Here is a 25,841-nt window from a genome sequence, read left to right on the forward strand (position 1 = left end):
AGAAGCAGGATTGTGTGGAAGTGATAGGAAGAACTTCTGAATTAGGTGGCTCTAAATGGGAACCTCGGTCTGTGTGACCTTGGACAAGTCAATTCATTTCTTGAATCTCATTCAATCCACAGATATTTATTAATTGTGTCAGACATTGTACTGGGTGCTGGGGAGACAGCTCGATGCAAAACAGACCCCCTCTCTGCTACCTGGATCTCACCGTCCAGCAGGAGAGCCAGAATTATTTACATGAACCTGCACAATAGGCTCATTAAGAATTTTGACCAAGGGGTGCCTGGGTGGCTCAGCCATTAAGCATCTGCCTTTGGCTCAGGTCATAATCCCAGGGTCCTGGGAGCATCTGCCTTCGGTTCAGGTCATGATCCTGCTGTCCTGGGATAGAGCCTCACATCAGGCTCCCTGCTCAGCGGGAAACCTGCTTCTCCTTCTCCCACTCCCCCTGCTTGTGTTTCCTCTCTCATTGTGTCTCTTTCTGACAAATAAATAAAATCTAAAAAAAAAAAAAAAAAGTTTGACCATCCCCCTGAAAAAAAGTTTGACAGATGACACAAATAATTCAAGCTTATTTTTTCTACATATACCACCTCGATGAAGCATACATTCTTACATCTAAAAAAAAAAAATAAAAAAAAAAAATCTCCAAACATGAACATCCCATCATTATAAAGACTGCATCGTTGGAAGAAATGATTCTGCGGTGACTTAATTTTATTAAGGGGCACAGCAACATCCATTGTTGCATTCTGGCAGAGGGAGGCAGGAAGTTTTAGGTCTGCAACATGGCATTGGTCTCAAATGATCCTCATTGCTACACTGAATTCTCTGACTGACACTTCGCTGCCCCTGGAGATGTCCTGTCACTGTGCCAGTTCTGGCTATATCTGCACATTGGCCTCTTACCCATCTGAGAGGCCATAACATAGGAGCAAGCTTGGAAATTGGGCTGATCCCAACTCTGTGCCTTGGCTAGATGACCTTGAGTAGGTGATTCACACTCTTGAAGGGCTTGGCTTACCCCATCTGTACAAAGGTCAAAGTCTCCTTTATAGGATATGTGTCAGGCTAAAACGAGAAAACAAGAAGATTTGCACTGTCCCACAGGTATGATTTCATTTGCCCACGAAGTTTTTTTTTTTTCTGAATTGTGAATTAGCTTAACATTTTCTTAAATTGGGAAATGTTATATAAAAATTTGAATATTCGACTTTCCTTTAAAACAGCACTAGCCAGGCCATCGTGGTGCTGAGCAGTTGCTGTCCCCCAACAAGCCAGAGCCTTGACCCTCAGTGGCCTTCCTTGTCCTGCTACTCCAGGGATCTAAGTTCATGATCCCTGATGCCTGCGCCTCGCACAGAGTAAGCACCCTTTAAATGTTAACTATTACTAGTGATATTCTTACTGCTGAGGAACCAGCCAGCACCTGCGCAGCTCCTCTGTTTTGCAGGCAACTAGAGAGGACATGAGCAAGGAAGAGTAGAAAAAGTAGGGCTTTCGTGGTGAAACAGGAGACATGGGGCTTGGTGCCTGCTAACAGCTGCCTGGCTGTGTGGCCTTGGCTAAGTCCTTGGCCGTCAGTCGGTCCACGTAGTTAGTAGGGTATGGGCCGGAGGGTCCAGGGTATGGCCTCAGTGACAGGTCTCAGATCCACAAGCCATCCTCCCTTCCCCCAAAACCTATTACCCACTGAACTCATGCTCTGGGGGCCTCTCTTTTCTCCAAGGCTCACCCAGTGCCTCTTCTATTCTCTGCATCACCCAACCTCTGAGAAGGGATTCTGCTTTTCCAAGGAGAGGAGGAGCACCAGACATAGTAGCCGTGCTCGCGCAGAGCACAGCCGCAGAGCCAGCAAGAGAGCCTTAGAGCAGAGGGGCTCTGCGTTTTCATCTGTAGAAGGAGAATGATAAAAAGAGCATGTTTACTGGATAAGGTTGCTGGGACATTAAAGTACTTAGGACAGTAGCTGGCGCACGGAGCGTGCTCAGTAAATGTCAGCTGCTGTTAGGAATCAAAGAGGAATCACAAAAGCAGCTTGCTTACATCTCCTCTCGAGGTGGCAAGGAGGCAAAGAAAACTGCTCTAGAGAGGCTGCAGAATCGGAGACTTTTCGTGAAGCCATCCCTGCATACCCTCCCCCTCCCCAGGAGGCACAGGTGGGCGCAAAGATAAGAAGAAAAATACATTCAAAGGGCAATGGAGTGTATAGATGAGGTGATCCCCTATTCCATAGATTCTAGACTTTCCCCCTCATATTTTAATATCTCTGAAATTGAGGTGCATTATACAATCAATGGCATGTCCTGAATTGTAGTTGGTAGCTCTTTTCTTTCTCAGTGGTCCCAACAATGTCGGAGCTTCTCTTTCATGGCGCCTTCGGAGTAACGAGATCTAATGTACAAAACGCACTGGGCACAAGCCTTCAGATTACTCTCGTCGTCCTCAGCATCACCACCAGCACATTTGAGTCTGGCCACGGCGGAACAAGCGGCTTTTCTTCCTTTTTCTCGTTTTCTCACTGACACCTGCTGACCTGCATTTGGTCCCGGGGCTGACAGGCACATGGCAAATGCAGTTAGGGAGGGCCGTAGGGAGGGCTCAGGATAGGAAGAGAAAGGCTTTTCATAATATATTAAGATATTCAGAGAGGAGGAGCCAGGGATTTTTTTTTAACAAAAAAAATCCCTGCTGGAAGCCAGAGTTCCATATATGCCAAACAGGCCAGGAAACCCAGCAGGCCTCCTGGAGCTGGCAATGAACCGAATCAGGGGCATTGTGTCCAAGCCACTGGCTGGCTGAGGGGGCATTGTTAGGGCCTGGCCCTGTCTGGGAAGAGGGGGCTGGAGGGGGCAGGGGGAGTGTGTTCCCATGACTCCCTGGGGAGTAATAACAATTGGGGCCAGCTGGGAAGCCCGCATGCCAGGGGCCCCAGGCCTGCAGGGGGCTGAAGAAGCAAGGGGGGGCAAGGTCAGGGCTTCCCTTTCTCAGGTGGGGGGGGCAGGGCCTAAGGAGGGAGAACATGGGGGTCGTTCTCTATACCCCTCTTTCTCACCCCCCACAGCCCCGGCCACAGAGTCTCTCCAAATTACACACCATATGTGCCCACCTTCTCTCCACCTCACAGGCCCACCCTGGTCCAGACCGCCATAATCTCTCCCCCAGACCCCCGTATGCCTTCCCCACAGGGTCCTCGCTGCCGGCCTGGCTGCCTACACTCTTCTCCACTTGTTACGAGAAGCATCTTCCTAAGAGTTGAATCACATCACATCACTCCCCAGCTGAAACCTGCCAAAGGCTGCCCATAACACTTAGAAGGAAACCCAAACCACTTAGTCTGGCCCATAACACCCGCCTGCTAGGCCCGGCCTGCTTCTCAACCTCCATCCCGGGCTCTCTAGCACACCCCCACCCGCGCTCTGGCCCAGACTTGCGGGCTTCCTGCCAGGCCCTGGAATGCTTTCAGCTGGTTCCCTCCTCTGCACACTTTGCAGATCCTGCGCTGGGAACACCCTTCCTCTGGATCTTTGCATGGCTCCCTGTTCATCATGGGTCTCAGGCCTTCCCTGGAAGATAGACCCTTTTTGTTCTCCCCTTCCAAGTGATTCTATGACATTGCCCTGTGCTACTGACTTCTAGCACCCACTGCCCTCCAAAATGATAGACTTTGTGTCAGCCTTCCCTCCCTAGACTGTAAGCTTCTGGTGGGCAGGATCTGACCCTTCATTGTTGAGTTCTAGCATCCGGTGTCACTAGGTACTTGGTACTTAGTGAGGACCAGGCCAACATCAGCCAGTATATTTATTTATTTGACAGAGGGAGACACAGCGAGAGAGGGAACACAAGCAGGGGGAGTGGGAGAGGGAGAAGCAGGCTTTGCGCTGACCAGGGAGCCCGATGTGGTGCTCGATCCCAGGACCCCAGGATCATGACCTGAGCCAAAGGCAGACACCCAACGATTGAGCCACAGGCGCCCCCAGCCAGGATTTTTCTTATACCCGTGCTCAGGGCTTGGTAAAGGACACCTGCCATGTGGTCAGCCTGGGAAGGTCACTCTCAAGCAAAAGTTCTGAATCTCCTCCATGAGCCCAAGTTCCAGGAAACTTGCACAGAAACAAAATCACATCTGCGTATTCACCAGCCTCTGACTGCAATGCAGCACCTTGCGTTTCACGCAGGCAACAGACCAGAGGCCTATTAGCAGCACCAGGACTTCGTCAGCGACAGAAACCACAGCTACGCCCGTGCCGTGTCCCAGCTGCGCCAGGGTCTTGAGGTACTGTGGACACCTAAGGCACCTGGGACATCAAGACACTTCTAGACCTGCCACTATTTATTTCTTTAGTGTGTTAAAAAAGAAAAAAAGCATATTTACTAAATTACAAATTTAAAAAATATTTTGATAATTATCTCAAGTCAATATAATTCTTGTCTTTTGTAATCCTGTGTATTTTATTTATTTATTTAGAGAGCGAGAACACGAACACATGAGCCGTGGGGGAGGGGGAGGGGCAGAGGAGAGAGAGAATCTTAAGCAGTTTCCACGCCCAGGACTGGGGAGAGGGGGGGCTCAGTCTCATGACCCTGAGATCATAACCTGAGCTGAGATTAAGAGTCAGACACTTGACCAACTGAGCCACCCAGGCGCCCCGTACATATTTTATTTAATGAGGTTTTTAAAAAATATTTATTTATTTAACAGAGAAAGAGAGAGCACAAGCAGGGGGAGTGGGAGAAGCAAACTCCCCACTAGGAAGCCCAATGCGGGACTCCATCTCAGGACCCTGGGATCATGACCTGAGCCGAAGGTGGATGCCTAACCTACTGAACCACCCAGGCACCCCATTTAATGAGTTTTAAAAACAGCATTCTGAGAGGGATCCACAGGCTTCACCAGATGCCAAAGGGGTTCATGACACAGACTAAAAAGACCCCCTAAAAAGGAGAGTCTTCAAAGAGCTGATGTAGTCTGGCTTTTCCTTCTCTCAACGGACAATTAGGCCACTAGGAGAGTCTGCAGAAGCCTGGAAAAGCAGTGGGAACGAAGCAGAGACCCCATGATCTATGTTTCCAGTTTGCCTCGTTTCCTGCATTGTTTATGAAATCGTGACATCAACAAAGCTCTGGGCGCAGAGGCCTGGTACAGGAGGCGGAGCCCTCCGTTAGGAAGCCCTCTCCAGAAGCAATACTCCAAAGCCAGTCCCGCTTTCCCTCTGTCCTCCAGCTGGCCCAGGAGGCCTGTAGCTCACTAGAGTGACTCATGCAGGAGACCCTCTGGTTCAAATGAAACCCCTCTCACCTAACATACTGGTCAGGGCTGAAGCAAGACAAACTCTCTCCCTATCCATCTGGAACATGACTAGGGGAGGAAAAAAAAAATGTTTCTTTTTATAAATACCCCCTAATTTGTTAAAGAAAGCAAGCCATCTGAAGTCACAGATTGCAGCAATGCGGGTTTGCTCTGGGAGGTGGAGCCCAGCGCAATGTTCTGGTTTAGGAGGGTGTCAGGTTCAAAGCCTGATTCTCATAAACCCAAGCGAACAATGGAGAAAGAAATGCCATCTCCAGGATTCTTTCCGGGGCCTGCGATGTGAAAGGCAGGAGCAGGGGGCATCAGGGGAGGCCTTTTTCTTGGCGTCTCTGCCTGTGAATCACTGCTCTCACATGGGCTCACTGAATGGTCTCTAATTTGGGAGCGGAGCAGCAGAAGGGCCCCAGATCAACCTCAGTTTTGTCCTTTCCATTTCACTTGGGGCTCTGTGGGCCTGAACGTTTGGTATCAGCGACGGTAAGGCTCTGGAGATGCAGGGCGGTTCATCTCATACACTGATCGCAGTGAGGACCTGCCTATTTGGGGAGTCCCGGGGTGGACTGGGGTGGGACACAGCTCAAAGAAAGGACTCCCTTTCACATTAGGTTACTGATCAGAGAGAAACCACAACACAGAGAGGGCAAGAAAAAAATGCCGAGGACTTGTGGGGATGGCAATGCGATGTCAACATTTCTCAGAAGACAGGAGCATTTGGCTGGCTCAGTCAGTAGCGACTCCTGATCTGGGGATTATGAGTTTGAGCCCCATGTGGGGTGTACAGATTACTTAAAAATAAAATCTTTAGGGGCCCAATTGGGTGGCACAGTTGGTTAGGCACCCAGCTCTTGATTTCAGCTGGGATTGTGATCTCAGGGGTGTGGGATCGAGCCCCATGTTGGGCTCTACACTCAGCGGGGAGTCTGCTCGAGATTCTCTCTCTCCTTCTCTCTCTGAAATAAATAAATCTTAAAAAAGATGAAATCAAATAATTAAGGGCGTGTGGGTGACTCAGTTGGTTAAGCATCCAACTCTTGATCTCAGGGTTGTGCGTTCAAGCCCCTGTTGGGCTCCATGCTGGGCATGGAGCCTACTTCAGGGAAAAAAAATTTAAAAATAAAATAAAATCCTCTAAAAAAGTCTCTCATAAGACAAAGATAGGTGGCTGTGCACAGACTATCTGGGAAAGGCCATACTAGAAAGTGCTAACAGTGAGTGCCTCTGGCAAAAGAGGGGGTTTGGGGGTGGAGCTTGGGTGCAGGAGGGAGCCCAACTTTTCCTTGTGATACACCTTTTGTACCATATAAGTTCTGTACTATGAGCATGGGCTATTGATGGAAAATTATTTTTTATAGTCTTGCAGATCAGAAGACTTCATAGAAATGTGGCCAGTGCTTAATAAACACGTAAATCATCATACTATTTCAGGAACTGCACTTACAGAGTGCCTGCTGTGTTCCAAGGGCCCTTTGGCTATGCCCGTTTTACAGATCTTAGGAAATGGAAGCTCAGCTAGAAGGGAGCCAACGGGGGACTCCTACCAGGTCTGCTGGAAGCCAGAGCTCTGCTCCTCAGCAAGGACCACACAGCCTCGCTCCCTGGAGTGAGCAGTTGGAGGAACCAGATGCTCTGGCAGGATCCAGAGAGATGCCATCTGTGAGGGAAACCTATTCTTAGAGAGCAGAGACAGTCGGTGGTGCAGCCGGCCAGCCCCCTGCAGCAGTGGGGGGATGCTGGGCAGGCAGGGAGCCAAGGCTCTACCTTCAGTTGGGGGGGTAGGAGAGGCTAAGACCAGGGGCTACTCAGTTCTTAGGACCACGTTTCCTCCTCCCTTTGGATGCTATATTAGACATAACAGCAAACATTCACAGAGAGCTTACTTTAGACTTGTCATGTTGTTTAATCCTCCAGATCGTGCTGTGAGGCGAGTGAAATTAGCACGCCTCTCTTACAGATGAAGAAACAGAGGTACAGAACGGTGAAGTCCCTTGCCCGAGCAAACAGGGCCGAGCTCCGGCACTCTTCCTCCGAATTCTCTGTCCAAACCTCCACTGGCTTTCACCTTGCTGCACCAGAGGCCAGTTTTAGTTTGGGTTTCCTCAACAGCAGAGCCCGAGACAAGGATTTCAGTGCAAGTGGTTCCTCTGGGACGTGATCCTACGTTAGGGATGGAGGAGACAGGGAAGGGTGGGGGGTGAGGGCAGTTATCAAGCAAGTGATCATTGTGGGCAGCCAGAGTTCGGTCCAGCCGGGTATCTCTGGGAGCCACTGCGGAGTGTCCACCTTGGAGAGTGATCGTCCGTGTTAATCCTCCAGACCAGTGGCAGAGCAGGTGCCAGTGGCAAACGAGAGCCCTCAGGCAGAAAGACACAGCGGCGGCAGTCGGAAGACTTGGCTGGTGTGCGGTGAAGTGCGGAGTTGGAGGGGACTGGGCGGAGCCCCCCAGCATCTGCTTGATGATGGCCTCCCCCTTCCTCTCCTGACCTCGTGATCTCATTCAGCCTCCACACAGGGAATGCGGGACCTTCCAGATCACCTTCTCCAAGTGTGTAGTACGTCAGGACTGAGAGCGCTGCTGTCAGAAGCAGGCCTAATCCCACCACGATTACTTAATAGCTCTGTGACTCAGCTTCCTCCTTTGGGCTGGCTGCACATGACTCCCTACTACCTTGTTACTCGAGGTTCAGCTCCGTCCACCAGCACCAACGGCAGCACCTGGAAGCCTGTGAGAAAGGCAGACTCTCTGGCCCCACCCCAAACTCTCTGAGTCAGAATCTGCATTTTAATAAGATCTCCAGTGACTCATGTGCACACTTCTACTAGTAATTTCTAAAAAGAGACTGGAGTATTTCTACTAGACCAAGGGTCTCACATTGGAAGCCCATGGACCACATCTTCCTGGAGACCTGGTTTGGTCTGTCCAGCACAGTGATTTTAAAAATCAGACTGGCACATAAGTCTCCAGTTCCCCAGGTTACCATCACTCCCAAGTGCACAACGTTTTCATTTACACCCCTTGCCAGACCCCTCTGGGCATTTGAGTTTGCACGATGTTCTGGACTCCATCCTAGAACTAGTTAACATTTGCATAGCATAGTTTAGGTTCCTAAATTTAACATAAGGCACTGAAAACAACAACAACAACACGGGTATTGAACTCAGACAGCTCTGGGTTCAAACCCTGATTTGGCTATCATACTGGTTGTATTATCTTGATTATCTTGGGCAAGTGACTTCCCGGCTATGATCCTGTGTCCACATCTGTGAAATGAGGATCAAAATACACACCTGCAAGGTCATTGTATGGGTTAAAAATAATACATGCAAAGCACCCGGGAGGAAGTAGGAGCTCACTAATGGACGTAGGAGCTCACTAATGGACGTAGGAGCTCACTAATGGACGTAATTAGTAGTAATAGCAGCTCTTATACTTCTACAAATCCAATGTGTGTATTACGGTTATCCTCATTTTATAAGAAGCTGAGGCTCCGAGAGGTTAAGAAACCTTCCCAAGGTTACACAGTGGTGGAGTGGGGACTTAAACTCATGTCCCCTAGCTCTGTATCTGCACTGTCCACTAGAATTTTCTGCAAGCATAGAAGTGTTCCATATATCCTTTAACCAATATGGTAGCCACCAGCCATATGCAGCTACTGAGCACTTGAAATATGGCTGGTCCCCATTGGGACACACTCTAAGTATACACCACATACCAGATTCTGATGACCTAGTATAAGAACGAGGAATATAAAATATCTCATTAATTTTTGTACTAATTTTCATGTTAAAATGAGAATATTTTAGAAATACTGGGTTAAAATATATACTTAAGATTAATCTCACCTGCTTCTTCCTACTTTTTTTTCACGTGGCTTCTAAGACAAATTTCAATTACATATGCGAATCACATTGTGCTTCCATTGGACAGTGGAATTCTAGAGCTTCTCCACTAGAGCAACACCTGAGCCCAGGTGTTGAAAAAATTCAATTTTTTCTAAAAACGTATTTGCTGCCTCCCCCCCACCCCCCACCCCGGCAAGGAGCCCTGGTACACAGAATGGTTAAAGACCATAACCTACCAGGAAGAGACTTCAGGGCCCTCCTCTGGGCTCACTGACCCCTAACACCCAGAGCCGGGGGGTGGGGGGAGGGTGTTCCCTGATCTCACATTAGCCAGCAGCACAGCTGGAATCATGTCTGAGGCTCTGCAGCCCAATTCACCACTCGTTCCAGCAGTGGAGAGGACTTAACGGGACTTGGAAATCAGTGCTTTTGCTTCGGCAAATGGAACCCTGGGACAATACAAGTTGGAGTCTGAGAACCATGATCTTGAGAAGGCAGGATCCTTTAGGGGGATTTGCTCCCTTTGCCGATGGAGCCGATCTCGGCTGTGGATGCCCCATCAGCACCTCGGGGGCCCCATTACTTCGAGGGGAGGCTCTTGTTGTAGAGGAGGAAGTCTGAGATGTCATGCCAGACATTGCTGTCCTGGTACAGGTAGGTCATGGAGGACTGCAGGGAAGGCTGCAGAGTGGGCTGGTGGTACTCAAAGAGCCACAGCACCAGCCCCCACAGCAGCCCGGTGAACAGCGGGAATGGGTCCCACCTGGGCTCAGGAATGTAGCCCTTCTCCACGCCCAGGCGGCACAGGGCAAACAGGACTCGTGAGAGCAGGTACATGTTGATCTGCAGGGAGGGAATGACAGGGGATTACGGGGGGGGGGGGGAGGGGGATTACTGGAGGAGTTTCCCAGCCACTGGGACCCTTCAGCCCACCCCTGCGTCCTGGGGCACCTACTGCACATGGGATCAGAGTTTTTCTTTCTCTTTCTTTCTCCCTTTCTTTCTTTTTTTCTTTATTTTAGTAATCTCTACACCCTATGTGGAGCTTGAACCCATGACCCCAAGTTTAAGAGTCTCATGCTCCTCCAACTGAGCCAGCCTGGGTCAGTGTTTTTCAAAGCTAGTGTGCAAGATGATCTAAAGTGGTAGGTAGTAGGTATTTTAAAGATTTTATTTATTTATTTATTTATTTATTGGGGGAGTTGGAGAGGCAGAGGAAGAAAGAGAGAGAGAATCTTAAGCGCCTCCACACTCAGTGCAGAGCATGACATGGGGTTCAATCTCAAGACCCTGAGATCATGACCTGAGCTGAAATCAAGAGTTGGAGGCTTGGGGCGCCTGGTTGGCTCAGTGGGTTAAGCCTCTGCCTTTGGCTCAGGTCATGATCTCAGGGTCCTGGGATTGAGCCCTGCATCGAGCCCCACATGGGGCTCTCTGCTCAGCAGGGAGCCTGTTCCCCCCCCCCCCCACTGGCCCCCGCTTGCCTCTCTGCCCACTTGTGATCTCTGTCTGTCAAATAAATAAATAAAATCTTTAAAAAAAAAAAAAGAGTTGGGGGCTTTGACCAAGCCACCCCGGTGCCCCTGTAGCAGGTATTTTAATGTTGCTATTCTTTGCTGTAGTTTATCATTCTTGTTCACTAACATTTTTAGAAAATGAATATATTTACATGGCTCAAAACTGAAAGGCAACCTGACACCAAAACCCACAACCCACATACAAATAAAAAATCGGTAAACCGGATCTCATCAAAATTTAAAATGGGTTGTGAAAGCCCATATGAAGCGGCTGAAAAGAAAAGCTACAGCTGGGAGAAAGTATTTACAAACATGTATCTGACAAAAATTTCTATCTGGGAGATATATATATATACATACACACACATATATACACACACACACACACGTATATTTAAAGATTTTGTTTATTTATTTGACAGACAGAGATCACAAGCAGGCAGAGAGGCAGGCAGAGAGAGAGGGAGAAGCAGGCTCCCTGCCAAGCAGAGAGCCCGATGCGGGACTTGATCCCAGGACCCTGGGATATTTTAAAAAACTCTCAAAACTCAATGGTAAAAAAGGAACAATCCAACTAGAAAATAAGCAAAAGATGCAAACAGATGTTTCACCGAACTAGTTCTACAGATGGAAAATAAGCACATGTAAAGATGTTCAACATCATTAGCCATTAGGGAAATGCAAATTAAAACCACAATGGAAGCACTGCACACCTATCAAATGGCCGAAGTTAAAAACGTGATAAACCGGGGCGCCTGGGTGGCTCAGTGGGTTAATGATGACCTGCCTTCGGCTCAGGTCATGATCTCAGGGTCCTGGGATCGAGCCCTGCATCGGGCTCTCTGCTCAGCGGGGAGCCTGCTCCCCACCCGCAACCCGCCTGCCTCTCTGCCTACTTGTGATCTCTTTCTCTGTCAAATAAGTAATGAGCCTGCTTCCCTCTCACTCTCTCTGCTTGCCTCTCTGCCTACTTGTGATCTCTCTCTGTCAAATAAATAAATAAAATCTTTAAAAAAAAATAAATTAAAAAAAAGTGATAAACCAAATGCTGGCTAGGATGTGGAGAAAATGGATCATTTGTATATTCCTGATGGGAATGTAAAATCGTACAGTCACTTTGGAAAACAGACTGGCAGCTTCTTAAAAAATTAAACATGCATGGGGTGTCTGGCTGGCTCAGTCGATTAAGCATCCAACTCTTGGTTTCAGTTCAGGTCATGATCCTGGGGTCTGGAGATCGAGCCCTGCGTGGGTCTCCGAGCTCAGTGTGGAGTCTGCTTGAGATTCTCTCCTTCCTCCTCTGCCCCTCCCCACCCATGCTTTCTTTGAGCTCTTTCTCTCTCTCTCTCAAATGAATAAATAAATAAAATCTTAAAAAAACAAAAACAAAACCAAAAAAACATGGATGGGGCACCTGGCTGGCTCAGTAGGTGGAACATGCAACTCTTGATCTGGGGGTTCTGAGTTTGAGTCTCACGTTGGCTACAGAGATTACGAAATACTTAAAAATAAAAGTCTTTAAAAAACTTAAACATTGGGTGCCTGGGTGGCTCAGTGGGTTAAAGCTTCTGCCTTCAGCTCAGGTCATGATCCCAGGGTCCTGGGACCGAGTCCCGCATCGGGCTCTCTGCTTGGCAGGGAGCCTGCTTCCTCCTCTCTCTCTGCCTGCCTCTCTGCCTACTTGTGATCTCTGTCTGTCAAATAACTAAATAAAAATCTTAAAAAAAAAATTAAACATGCATGTATCATATGACCCAGCAACTGGACTCTTGAGCACTTATTCCGGAGTAATGAAAACCTATGGTCACCCAAAAACTTGTACAAGAATATTCTTAGCTGTATTTCTAATAGCCAAGAGCTGGAAACAACCCAGATGTCCGTCGGTGGGTGGATGTTTAAACAAAGTGTGGGGCGTCCATGCTCTGGCATGAACTATCGATACACACACAACTTGGATGAATTTCTAGGGAATTATGCTGCGTGAAAAAGCCAAACACCAAAGGTTATATACTGCAATGACTCTACTTACGTTAACATTTTTTTTTTATTTTATTTTTTTTAAATATTTTATTTATTTGACAGAGAGAAATCACAACTAGGCAGAGAGGCAGGCAGAGAGAGAGGAGGAAGCAGGCTCCCTGCGGAGCAGAGAGCCCAATGTGGGGCTCGATCCCAGGACCCTGGGATCATGACCTGAGCCGAAGGCAGAGGCTTTAACCCACTGAGCCACCCAGGCGCCCCACGTTAACATTTTTGATATAACAAAATTTTAGAAATGGAGGTCAGGGTAGTTGTTACCCGGGGTCAGGGAAAGGTAGGGAGGGAGAAGGCGATGATATGATCAGGATTCCTAGCCCCGAGAAGTTCATAGGCCAGTGACATTTCTAACCAAATAAAAAAACAAAAAACAATACCCCCCACCCCAAAACCCTCGGGAAACTTTCTCAAAATTCAAAATGCTCACATCTATAGATTCCATAGTTCTGTGGTAAGGGAATTTCAGATGAATTGACACATATCCAAACAAAGATGTAGACTAATGTGTGTGTGTCCTGGCAAAAGACTACAGATCCCCTAAGCGTCCAGCCAGAGGAGACTGGGGAAATCAAGGCCAGTCGATTCACACAATGGAGAGCTCTGCTGGTGTTAAAAAGAATGATGGACTGACAAGAAAGGTTTCCAAAATACATCATTCTGTGAAGAAAGAGTGTGGTGTGATCTCATTGGTGAAAAACTCCTGGTGTGTACAGATACAAGCACAGACAATTTTTGAAGGGGCACACAAGACACAGTTAAAGTGGGAGGTCTGGGTGGCTCAGTGGGTTAAACCTCTGCCTTCAGCTCAGGTCCATGATCTCAGGGTCCTGGGAGCAAGGCCATGTGGGGCTTCTTGCTCAGCAAGGAGTCTGCTTCTTTCTCTCCCTCTGCCCTTAGGTTCATGCTTTCTCTTTCAAATAAATACAATCTTAAAGATAGGCTTAAAAAAAAAAGGCTTAAAAAAAAAAAAAAAGGAGGGCGCCTGGGTGGCTCAGTGGTTTAAGCTGCTGCCTTCGGCTCAGGTCATGATCTCAGGGTCCTGAGATCGAGTCCCGCATCGGGCTCTCTGCTCGGCAGGGAGCCTGCTTCCCTCTCACTCTCTCTGCCTGCCTCTCTGCCTACTTATGATCTCTCTCTGTCAAATAAATAAATAAAATCTTTAAAAAAAAAAAAAAAGGATGCAGTTAAAGTATTCCTGGACAGTGGCTTGACAATTGGAGGGGGATGGGAGCTTTCTTTTCAATTTATTTTCTAATTTTATTATGATATATCCCAAGCACCTAGAAGTGCCCCAGACATACAGAGGGTGCTTAGTCTGTATTTTTAAAAAGATTTTGGGGCGCCTGGGTGGCTCAGTGGATTAAGCTGCTGCCTTCGGCTTAGGTCATGATCTCAGGGTCCTGGGATCGAGCCCCGCATCGGGCTCTCTGGCAGGGAGCCTGCTTCCCTTCCTCTCTCTCTGCCTGCCTCTCTGCCTACTTGTGATCTCTCTCTCTGTCAAATGAATAAATAAAATTTAAAAAAAAAGATTTTATTTATTTATTTGACAGACAGATCACAAGTAGGCAGAGGGGCAGGCAGAGAGAGAGAGAGGAGGAAGCAGGCTCCTCGCTGAGCAGAGAGCCTGATGCGGGGCTGGATCCCAGGACCCTGAGATCATGACACGAGCCGAAGGCAGAGGCTTTAACCTACTGAGTGACCCAGGCGCCCCTGCATTTTTAAAATGTGAAAATAAACCACAATTTTTATAATTTGAAAGTACTTAATACATTGGAGGGAGGCAAAGGGAGGGGTATCAACTTTTCACGTCACCCAAGAAGGACTTTAAAACAACAACTAGGGGGCGCCTGGATGGCTCAGTTGTTAAACTTCTGCCTTCTGCTCAGTTCATGATCCCAGGGTCCTAGAATGGAGTGCTACACCGGGCTCCACGCTCAGTAGGGAGTCTGCTTCTCCCTCTCTCTCCCCACTATTCCCTCTGCTTGTGCTCTCTCCCTCTGTCAAATAAATAAATAAAACCTTTAAAAAAAAAAAGCTCATCTTCTTTGACCACCACCCCGAATTCTATTCCCAGCCTCTGCACCCTGAGCCCTATCCTGGGGAAGGGTCTTTACCTGGCTGTTGATGTTATTGTTAGCTCCAAACACCAGCATGCCCCCGATGAAGGCGGCCAGGATCGAGTGCACCTGGTAGGTCTCGCCCTGCACGTGGGCCTGCAGGGCGCAGAGGCCCTTATAGGTGAACACAAAGCAGGCCAGGTTCCGGGAGTGGGTGTACGTAGCTTGCAGAATGGCCCGCAGCTTCTCCCGGAGGCTGCACAAACACAGGGACCCCTAGTGAGTGTGGGCCCAACTGTTCCGAGGGCATTCTCCCCTGGGCATGCAAACCTGAGGCAGCGGGTGGCCCAGGCTCATTCAGCCCCAGGCCTCTAGCGTCCATGTCCTTGGCCTTGACTCCAGGTCACTTCCTCAGAGAGTCTGGCCTGACCATCCTGTTCTCCTTTACCTTCACAGCTCTTCCACCAGCTGACATTGATAGGCTTAATCTCCTCCCACTCCCACCCCACCCCAGTGGAAGCTACCAGAGGGTGGTGTCTACACCAGGCTTGTTGATCCCCAGGGCCCAGAACAGGGCCTGGCACCTAGTAGGTGCTCAGTAAATTACTTTTTGGCATGAGCATGTGAAGACATGAAGGAGGGAGTAAGGGAGAGCCTACTATGTACTGGAACTGGGGATAGGATTCTGAGGAAAAAAGCTTCCTGCCTTCATAAGGAATATGATGTAACGGGAGAGACAAACATAAATTATCACAAAGCAAAGGTCAAACTTTCACCCTGACTAGAGATGATTCTGGGATCCGAAGGATGAGGAGTCAATGAGATGGAGAGGGGAGAGGGGTTGCATCCTAGGCAGAGAGATCAACACGTGCAAAGGTCCAGAGGAGAGACAGAGAGTAGGGAGTAAAGGAACAGAGAGAAACCAAGACCTGAGCAGAGAATGGCGGGGGGGGGGGGGGGGGGGGGGATGTGAGGAGAGGTGGGGACGTGCAGTTTTGTCTTTATCCTGAAAAAAGTGCACATTTAAGTCTGGCAAGGATTCTATTTATCCTTTAAAATTAAGTCACTAGGGGGCAGTGAGAGAACACAGGGAGAAGGGCAGCGTGTACTCTGGGAGGTCAATTCAAGGATCCTGCAATCAAGTGCTCTCACGGCTAGATGAGGGCCTTTAAGTGGGTCTACTGGAACCTGTGGAAATCTGCCGGGTGAGTGAGGACAGCCAGGGGTCAGCTGGTTCTCGCCTCAGAGGAACATGAGCCCGGTGTTGCCAGTTCTCTTATTTTTTAAACTTTTTTTTTTTTTTTTTTTGAGTAAACGCTGTGACCAACATGGGGCTCAAACTCACGACACCAAGATCAAGAGTCCCATGCTTTACTGACTGAGTCAGCCAGGTGCCTCTAGTGTTGACAGTTCTAATGCAAGAAAGGTAGATTTCCCAGTTACTGTTGGTGCTAATCTTGCCTTCAAAATGTTTCTAGGGACACTGGGTGGCTCAGTCGGTTAAGCTTGTGCCTTCGGCTCAGGTCATGATCCAGGGGTCCTGGGATCCAGCCCTGGGTCAAGCTCCTTACTCAGTGGGGAGTCTGCTTCTCCCTCTCCCTCCGCCCCTCCCCCTGCGTGTGCTCATACTCTTTCAAATAACTAAAATCTAAAAATAAATAAAGAGAGCAATCCTGAATAAAAATACGAAAAGAGAAAATCTTGCGAGCTGGAATTGGCCAAGAGGCTGTCCATGTGCGCTTCTTCTAAGCGCCAGGTGAGGCTACAGACGTTAAAAACCAGGCCACGGAGTGGTTTCTGAGAAGTGTCCTGAGGGGAAAGCTATGGCGGATGGAGGAAGACCGAGATGTTTGAGGGCGCCAAGGAGGTCACGGACAGTTCTCCTAAGAAGTGCTCCTCACGTGAATGGTATGCGTTGCCAACAGGGAAATCAAGGTGGGATGAAGAGGAAAGGGTGCGCCTAGAGGGGGTTACTGCACGAGCAAACGTGGCAGTGGAGCCACACGCGGCGTGGCCGGGAGTCCCGGGAGCCGGGAGCACTCCAAGGGGTCGTGAAGGGAGGAATGTGGGCATGCAGCGGCGCCCAGGCAGCAGAGGGACTTTTTTAAAAGTTTTTAAGTTTCTTTTTTTATTTTAATATAGTGAACAGACACTGTTATATTAGTTTCGGGTGTATAATACAGTGATTCAACATCTCCATGCATGGGCCAGCGCTTGACACTAGTTGGAGAGGGCCTCTGAAGGAAGGAAGCTGGGCTTCTCCGAGGACCGTGGGAGCCCGGGGAGTTTTTGAGTAGGACTCATAGGATCAGAGTTGTACTTGAGGAGGTGGGGGGTGGGGGGCGGCTCGACCTGACTAGGAAGCTAGTGCAAGGGTCCTGGCACTGAGGGCTGACCGCACTCTCCCCCAGTCTGGGGGTGTGCGGAGGGGATGGGTACCTGCCACTCCGGAAGAGAAAGGTCATGACCAGTGCGTGAGGGGCCCGGATTTTGGCTCCGTAGCTGTAGAAATGAAAGGAAACAGTTACTATGGATGGCATCACTGCCTCACAGTTTCTTTCCCTGCTCTCTGATGCCTTGTCCCCCCACCCCCACCCCTTTCAGCCCAATCCTAACGTGACCCCGGAAGGGGAAATAATGCTGGCTTTCAAGTGGGATCTGGGTTCAAATCCCAACTCTGACACCTTCTTGGTAATGGGGTCTCTGGCCTGCTATTTAACTTCTCTGAGCCTCGGTTTGCCTTACAGCCAAAAGGGATGTCAGGCTAGAGGGTGGTTATAATTTCAATGAAATGGGACGATGTGTGTCAAAGGCCTCCACGGCCCGCCCAGTTGGCAGTGTAGAGTTGCTCCCTCGGGGACTCCTCAGACTTCAAGTCTCAGGGGCGCCTCTGTGGAGGCTTCTTACACACCAGACCAGGTGAGGGCAATATTTTCATGACCACAGAGCTCCAAGCTTCTCCACAGCGTAGTTTCTTTCTATACTGATTAGTTCTTTCCACCCCTAGACGGTAGGCGTTGTGAGGGACTGTGTTTGATGTGTCCTCTGCAGAGCCCCCAGCACCTTGCATGGTACTTGACGTATAATAATATGCTTCATACAGGACTGCTGACTGATTCTGGAGTAGCCCTTAATTATTTGTGAGGGAAAGTAATTTCTGGAAGGTTCTACCTTTAGCTTGGTCTATCTTAAAGTTAATAAATTCCCTACAACAGTTGCTGAGTAACCTCGTACTTCCTTTTACCTATTCAAAATGTACCTCTTTCCAACAATGATACACAAGAGGACCTCGGCTTTGTAAAAATGGATTAAAAAAAACCTGGAAGGAAATATGCCACAATTGTTATTAGCAATGTTCCCTGAGCCAGAGGAATATGGGAATTTACTTTTGTCTTTTTAACTTCTCCATATTTCCAAAATGATCTGTAATGGTTAAACATTGCTTTTAAAATTAAAATACTTGAGGGGTGCCTGGGTGGCTTCAGTCAGTTGAATGTCTGACTCTTGATTTCGGCTCAAGTCATAATCTCAGGGTGGTGAGACTGAGCCCCACACTCAGTGCACTCAGAAAGGAGTCTGCTTGAGATTCTCTCTGTCCCTCTTCCTCTGCCCCTCCCCACTGGGTGCTCTCCCTCTCTCTCTAAAATAAATAAATAAATCTTTTTAAAAATTGAAATAAACTTTTTTTTTTTTTAAGCAGGCTCCATGCCTAAGGTGGGACTTGAACTCATAACCTTGAGATCAACAGCCCCAAATGAGCTACCAACTGAGCCAGGCAGGTGTCCCAGAACAGACATTTTTTTTTAAGATTTTTATTTATTCATTCATTCATTTATTTATTTATTTATTTGACAGACAGAGACCACAAGTAGGCAGAGAGGCGGGCAGAGAGAGAGGAAGGGAAGCAGGTTCCCCGCTGAGCAGAGAGCCCAATGTGGGGCTCGCTCCAGGACCCTGGGATCATGACCCGAGCTGAAGGCTGAGGCTTTAACCCGCTGAGCCACCCAGGCGCCCCCAGAACAGACATTTTAAGTGTTACAGAAATTCCTCTTTTTAAGACTCAAACCTCTTCCCCTGATTCTCCTTTTACCTCCTCATTTGAACAACTGGGGATTACGTGAGCAGGTATACGTTCTCCTTCATTGTTTTTTGTTGTTTTTTTAAAGATTTTATCTTTAAATAATCACACCCAATGTGGAGCTCGAACTCAGAACCCCAACATCAAGTTGCATTGCTCCACTGACTGAGCCAGCCAGGCGCCCCCATTGTTTTAACTATACTCAAGTGGGTAGTAGAAAGGAAATCCTGTAATATTTGGTGCCAAAGCCCTGCCACTTTTTGCTGCGTGAACTTGGATAAATCACTTAACCTCTCTGAGCCTCCCTCCTCCCTCCAGCAAAAAGTATTCTCCATTTCAGAGTTGCTTCTAGCAGTTAAGGACATAGCACATGTCAAAGTTCTAGTCAACCAACACTAGTGTCTCTTCCTTTCTTCTTCTTTATTGGACTCCCTCTGGCCCCACCAAGTTCTCCAGCTCTAGGTCCTGATCTTGCCAAGCTATAAGGTCTAAAAATCCTTGATGGCCTCCTGACACAATGACCAGGAGCTATGTATTGTTGTCATATGAATATCTGTGACTATTCCTCACAGGCTTGTTAGTAACAACAAAAGACCAGAAGCAAACCCATGTCCACCCACAGGGGACTTTCGGATGAATAAACAATGGTCCCACCACTGAGTGGAATGCCACACAGATGTGAGAGACTGACACAGCTCTATGTGCACTGCAGGATATATTAGAATGAGATGTGTAAAATGACAAATTGTGTAAAATGAGGTAATTCATCCATAAACCTAAATTATTTCAAAATAAAACTTGTCTTAAAGGTGTGGGGAAGAATACACGTATCTGCTTGTATATGCCGACAATATTTCTGGAGGGAGACATAAGAGACAGGACACAGGTGTCACCTCCGGGGAGGGGGACTCGGTGACAGAGGAATGGAGTGGGCCTCGGTGACAGAGGAATGGAGTGGGCAGGACTTCATAGCATCTGACTTTTTATTTTTTTAAGTAGGCTTCATTCCCATTGTGGGGCTTGAACTCAGAACCCTGAGATCAAGAATCACATGCTCCACTGAGCCAGCCACGTGTCCCGAAGCATCTAACTTTTTATGCCTTTTCTGAATGTTACCTAATTTTTTAAAGAAGATTTTATTTATTTATTCGAAACAGAGAGAGTGAGAGAGAACATGAACTGGAGGAGAGGCAGATGGAGAGGGAGAGGCAGACTTCTCCGCTGAACAGGGAGCCCGATGCAGGGTTGGATCCCGGAACACTGGGATCATGACCTGAGCCAAAGGCAGACACTCAACCAACTGAGACACCCAGGCGTCTCTGCATGTTACCTAAATTTTTTTTTTAAGATTTTATTTTTAGGGATGCCTGAGTGGCTTAGTCGGTCAAGTGTCTGCCTTTGGCTCAGGTCCTGGTCTCAGGGTTCTGGGATGGAGCCCCACATTGGGCTTCCTGCTCAATGGGGAGCCTGCTTCTCCTTCTTCCCACCCACCTCTCTCCCTTGCCCCCCGCCCCCAACCCGGCTCATGCTCTCTTTCTCTCTCAATAAATAAAATCTTTAAAAAAAAAAAAAAAAAAAGATTTTATTTTTAAGTAATCTCTCCACCCAACATAGATGAGCCAGCCTGGAGATCAGGAGTCGCATGCTCCACTGACTGAACCAGCCAGGCGCCCCTAATGTTACCCAATTTTTAAAAATACAAATTAAAGGGGCTCCTGAGTAGCTCAGTGGGTTAAGTGTCTACCTTCGTCTTAGGTCATGATCCCGGGGTCCTGGGATCAAACCTGTATCGGCCTCTCTGCTCAGTGGGGAGCCTGCTTCTCCCTCTTCCTCTGCCTACTGCTGTGCCTACTTGTGCTCTCTCTGTCAAATAAAAAAATAAAATCTTTAATAAAATGCAAATCAAATTTGTAAATGTTAATATGTTGAAGCCAGAATCTTATTGCTGAATTGCTTATCTTGTCCCGTACCTAGCACTGGACAGGAACCCCATCCTGGCCCCAGCAAGCTGTCTCCCTCCCCTCCTCCAAAGTTATGTCTCTCCTCCAGCTCTCCAGAGTGAAAAGAGTCCTTCCTTATAACCCAGACACAAGTGGAATAGTGTCCCCAGCTCTGTACATCTGCCAGGCCCCATTCCCAGAGCCCTGAAACTCAGGCGGGAGCCAGTTGATACCATTCACAGGATTACTCTATGTCCTGAAAAAAGGGATGTGCATGGGGTGCCTGGGTGGCTCAGTCTGTTAAGCATCTGCCTGCAGGTCAGGTCATGATCCCAGCATCCTGGGTTCGAGCCCCACATCAGGCTCCCTGCTCAGGGAAGCCCACTTGTCCCTCTCCATCTGCTTTTCCCCGCTTGTACTCCCTCTGTCAAATAAATAAAGTAAAATTTTTAAAAAGGGATGCGCAGGGTTTAAAAGGATTTAAAGGATATAATGACAGGTGCAATGTGATGTCTGGGAGGTGTCTAGTCTCAGCAAACTAACATTTACAGAGAACATTTAGGGGGTAGCTAGGACAATTTCACTATTAACTGGACAGTAGTCAATATTATAGGATTATTATTAATTTATTAAGTATAATCATGATAATTTAGCCATATAGGAAAATGCTCTTACTTTTAGAGATGCACACTTATATAGTTAGGAGTGGAAATCAGTGAGTTCAATTTGACAAAGCTCCTACGACTTAGTCGTCCAGGTCTGCCTCCCTGAACAGATGCCTCTCTGCACAAATAGCATATTCTTTTCCACCTCTAGGCCTTTGTTCAAACATTCCCTCTGCTTGGGTTACCCTTCTACTTCTGGCAAATTACAACTTGCCCTTCAAAAACAACACAATCCCTTCCTCTGTAAAGCATGCCTGGTACTGCCACAGTACTTTAAAGACTGATCTCACTAGGACCTTGGACTCTGGGTCCTTACAGATGGTCATGGTGTCTTAGCACTGAACTGTAACGGGACCACTGCCTTAGAGCACTCCATTTGGGTGAGGCTGTTTCCATTCTACAGAGGATGAAACAGGCCAGAAGAGATGAAGGCACCCAGCTTTGAAATGAACTGGGCCTGAAAAGGGCCTCACCTTAGCAAGTGACTTCCCTGGCTTGGAGGGTCCTGTAAGGACAACTGGGTTGAAAGTAGGTGTACGGGCGCCTGGGTGGCTCAGTGGGTTAAGCTGCTGCCTTCGGCTCAGGTCATGATCTCAGGGTCCTGAGATCGAGTCCCACGTCGGGCTCTTTGCTCAGCGGGAGCCTGCTTCCTTCTCTCTCTCTCTCTGCCTGCCTCTCTGTCTATTTGTGATCTCGCTCTGTCAAATAAATAAATAAAAAATCTTAAAAAAAAAAAAAAGAAAGTAGGTGTACAAAGCTAGCATTGGGCAATAACCACTGGCGGCTACTATATGACTCATTTTCATCTCTGCTTTGTCCTAAGAATACCTTGGCAAAGGGCCACTGATGTTATCCCACTTTAGTCTCAGTTAAGCATGGCTGATAAAATCTTCAGGCCCAGTTGGAACCAATCCTACCTGACTCTGGGTTCTCACGGTAGCCGAGAGCCTGGCATTGGAGTAAGGGGCCCCAGTATGATGTAAGTATTATTACCAGCCCCATTTTATAGAAAATGAGGATCAGAGAGGCTAATTGACTTGCTCACGATCACACAGGTAGGGGCGCCTGGGTGGCTCAATCAGTTAAGTGTCTGCCTTCAGCTCAGGTCATGATCTCAGGGTCCTGGGATTGAGTCCTACAGCGGACTCCCTGCTCGTCGCGGAGCCTGCTTCTCCCTCTGCCTCTCCCTCTCCCTCTGCTTGTGTGCTTTCTCTCTGTCAAATATGTAAATCTTAAAACAAAACACTACATGGACAGGTGGTACCAAGATTGGAACAGAGGCGGTCCAGAGGCACTCTCACCACCATGGCATGCTCCACTAGCATGTCAACTCCAAGAGGAAAGATCTTTGTACAGTTTGCTCTGTTGCATCACTAGTTCTGTCACTTCAGGCACTCAATAAAAGACAGCTGTTATGCATGAGTTTGAGAGGAGGGGGAGCTCCCCTGCAGTTACCAGCCAGGTGAAATGACCCCAAGACCTCCTTTACAGCAGATCGGACGGCCAGGATATAATCAATTTGCCCAGCAAATATCTGCACCGTCTTTTACAGTCGTTGCAAAAGGCTTATGCCCAGGAGTCTTCTGGGCCGGATGGGGACTTAGAGCTAGAGTCATACAGATGAGTACTGAGAAGTGGGATGTGAGCCCACAGGCAGCTTAATGGTGGGAGCATACACACAATGAGCCACTGGCCTGCTAGAGGCCAGGGGCCACTTCTCATTGTGCAGATGGGACCGTTAAAGCCAAACAGACCCAAGGTCACAAAGCAGGGGGGTAGAGGCGGCCCAAACAAGGTGATACAGGGACTGGAGTGGGAGGTGGTCAAGGCATGTGCACCAGGTTGCAAAGCACAGAGGACCCAGAAACAGCTTAATGGGAGCCCCAGCTCAGAAGGCGCAGGGAACCCCAAATCCCCAGAGCCCACTGTGCAGATAGTGCACACCGAGGCCTAGAGACACACCAGAGCTGCTCAAGGGCACAGAGTGGCAACGGGCCCCGAACCCGCTTCTCTGACCTGAGCAGGACCCATCCCTCAGCCCCGGCCCAGCCCAACGGCCCCACTCACACTGCCCCGTTCCGGAAGCCCTTGAGCATGGCCAACGCAGCGTGGTAGCGGCGCTTGCGCAACAGCACGTTGACCGCTTGGAGCAGAGCTCGCATCTGCGGCGGGACCGCCATAGTGCGAGAGGCGCGCGGGGTGGGGGCGAGCCGCAGGACCAGCACTGACAGCCCCGGGTTCCGGCGGCACAGCAGGCTGCCCTGGACAGAGCAGCCGGGTATTTGGGCTCATAGGCTGCGTCTGCTGTCACTCTGGTGGGAAGCGCCAATCAAATGGCTCACTCGTCTCACACGGGGAACGAGCGGTCTGACTGGAAGAGTGGGAGAGTTTGTAACCAATCACAACGGGCTCCGCCCGCCTAGCTCCAAGGAACGCCAGAATTGCACACCTGGGTTTGTCTAACCCGGTAACCTGTTCGCTTCGCGTTTGGCAGGAGATATCACCTGAACGCTTGAAAGGAGGTTTTCTGAAAGAGGAGCCACCCTCCCTAGAATCGAGAGGGTGACACTCGGAGGACCCAAGACTGTCCCGATTGGGTAACAGTGCTCCTAGCAAACTTCTTCGGGCAGAAATCACATGACATCTCAAGGGCTCCCATTTATTCTTCAAATCCAAACTCCTTCCCCCGATCCACAAGAAAGACTGTCATCTGGCCCTTGCTTCTTTCTCTGACCTCATATCCTGTCACTTGCCTCCTCACTCCTCTCCAGTCCTGCTTGCCATTCCTTCAGCATGCCAAGAAGGCTCCTGTCTCAGCGCCTTTGCACCTAATATTATCCTGACTAGTATCCATTATCGGCATGGCGGGCTCCTTTTCAGTCTTCAGGTTTCAGATCAAATGCCACCTCTTCAGAGAGGGTTTCCTAGATGTCCCATCGAAAGTAGCACTGATCCCTTTTATTTCCTTCATATAACTTTTCACTCTTTGAAATTATTTGTTTGCTTTGTGTCCATCGTCTGTTGCCCCTACCAGGCTGTAAATTCCGTGACCGTAGAAACTTTGTCTGTCTTGTTCTCTGCTGTAATCCCAGCACTTAGCACATGGTGGGTGTCCAACATATGTTTGTTGAAGCAGTACAGTTTGGGGTTGACATCTTCCCGAGTACTGGTGGGTGGAATTTATGGGTGTCACTGTGTGGAGTTGTCATTGGGTAACAGCTACATGTTGAGTGGTGGCTGTGGTTTGTGAGGGTATCCCCTAGTACTCGGGCCATGTTATATTTATCTGGGATATTATTGCCTGGGTCAGTGTCAGAAGATGGTGTCAGAGGTCAGTGAAGGAAGAATTATACTTGGCCTATTTTAGCACTGAAACTGGATTCCCTTTCTTTCCTTTCTTTTCCCTTCCTTTCCTTCTCCCTTTCTTCCTTTTCAGTAATAGTGGACTGGCTTATTCAGGTAATCCTTCCTCTGAAAATAGTGGCAATGTTACATTAAAATATAAAAATATTCTCTGAAGAACACTGAAAGATTTGTAATTGACTGTCTTCTCTTTGTGTCTTCATATGGTCTTCTCTGTACATACTTGGGTCCAAATTTCCTTTTTTTAGGGCCCCAGTCATACTAGATAGAACCCACTTATATAACCTCATTTAGTCTTAAATACTTCTTTTAAAGGCCCAATATCCAAATACAGTCACATTCTGAGGTACTAGGGGTTAGAATGTCAACATATGAATTCTGGGGGGACACAATTCAGCCCATAGCAACCACCATGTTTCGCTGTCTCCTACCAATGCCAATGAACAAGATGTCAGGGCCCAGCTATGCGTGTCCTCACTTCTTTCCCTTGCAGCTGGGAATCTGGTTTAAGCTGCTCATGAGTTCTCTACCCATGGAGAAGTTAACATTTCTGGGGTGGCTGGAGCACTCATTGTGGAGGGGGACACTAGAAGTTTTCCAAACTTTCCTTCCTCCCTGCTTGGCTCCATGCCTAGAATTACCATGTTAGGTATACCAGGAGTCTCTAAGCTGTCTAAGGAAATAAGACCTCAGACTGACAAATTTGGGTAGATGAAGAGATGGAGGCGAGGAGCAGAGAGTTCAGAGCAGGGGTCAGCCTGAATGGGGAGCCTGTTGGAGATGGGTTCTACATCCCTGAAAACCCATTCAGCTGCTCTGTCAGTCAAGTGGTCAATTAACAAGCATTTCTCAGGTTGCTCTGTCAGGCTCTGAGTTCCGACCAGAAGGGTGAAGTACCTCCTGTGCTCAAGAGCTCCTCTTGAGGGGGATGGAAGGAAGGGGGATTTCCAAGAGAAGTATCACATGACAGCAGTAGTACCAGGTACTGTGAGAAACAGGAACAGCAAGGGAGAGAGGGATCCCATCCAGG

At 48.4% G+C, this 25,841-nt stretch overlaps 1 protein-coding gene across 2 annotated transcripts; it reads right to left on the minus strand.

Annotated features, from left to right (window-relative positions):
* Positions 1-7,187: 7,187 nt before the first annotated feature.
* On the minus strand, positions 7,188-23,686 carry PXMP4 (peroxisomal membrane protein 4). Of its 2 annotated transcripts, XM_045981196.1 has the most exons (4): positions 23,516-23,686; positions 17,205-17,267; positions 14,823-15,021; positions 7,188-9,997 (listed from the first exon to the last, which is right to left on the minus strand). In XM_045981196.1, exons 1-4 carry the CDS (start codon positions 23,626-23,628, stop codon positions 9,734-9,736), a joined length of 639 nt encoding a protein of 212 aa, XP_045837152.1. In that variant the 5' UTR covers positions 23,629-23,686; the 3' UTR covers positions 7,188-9,733. The 2 variants fall into 2 exon arrangements, with proteins under 2 accessions (XP_045837152.1, XP_045837153.1); XM_045981197.1 differs by lacking the exon at positions 14,823-15,021.
* Positions 23,687-25,841: the final 2,155 nt, after the last annotated feature.

Source organism: Meles meles, chromosome 16, assembly GCF_922984935.1.
Source record: "Meles meles chromosome 16, mMelMel3.1 paternal haplotype, whole genome shotgun sequence".
Classification (NCBI taxonomy): domain Eukaryota; kingdom Metazoa; phylum Chordata; class Mammalia; order Carnivora; family Mustelidae; genus Meles; species Meles meles.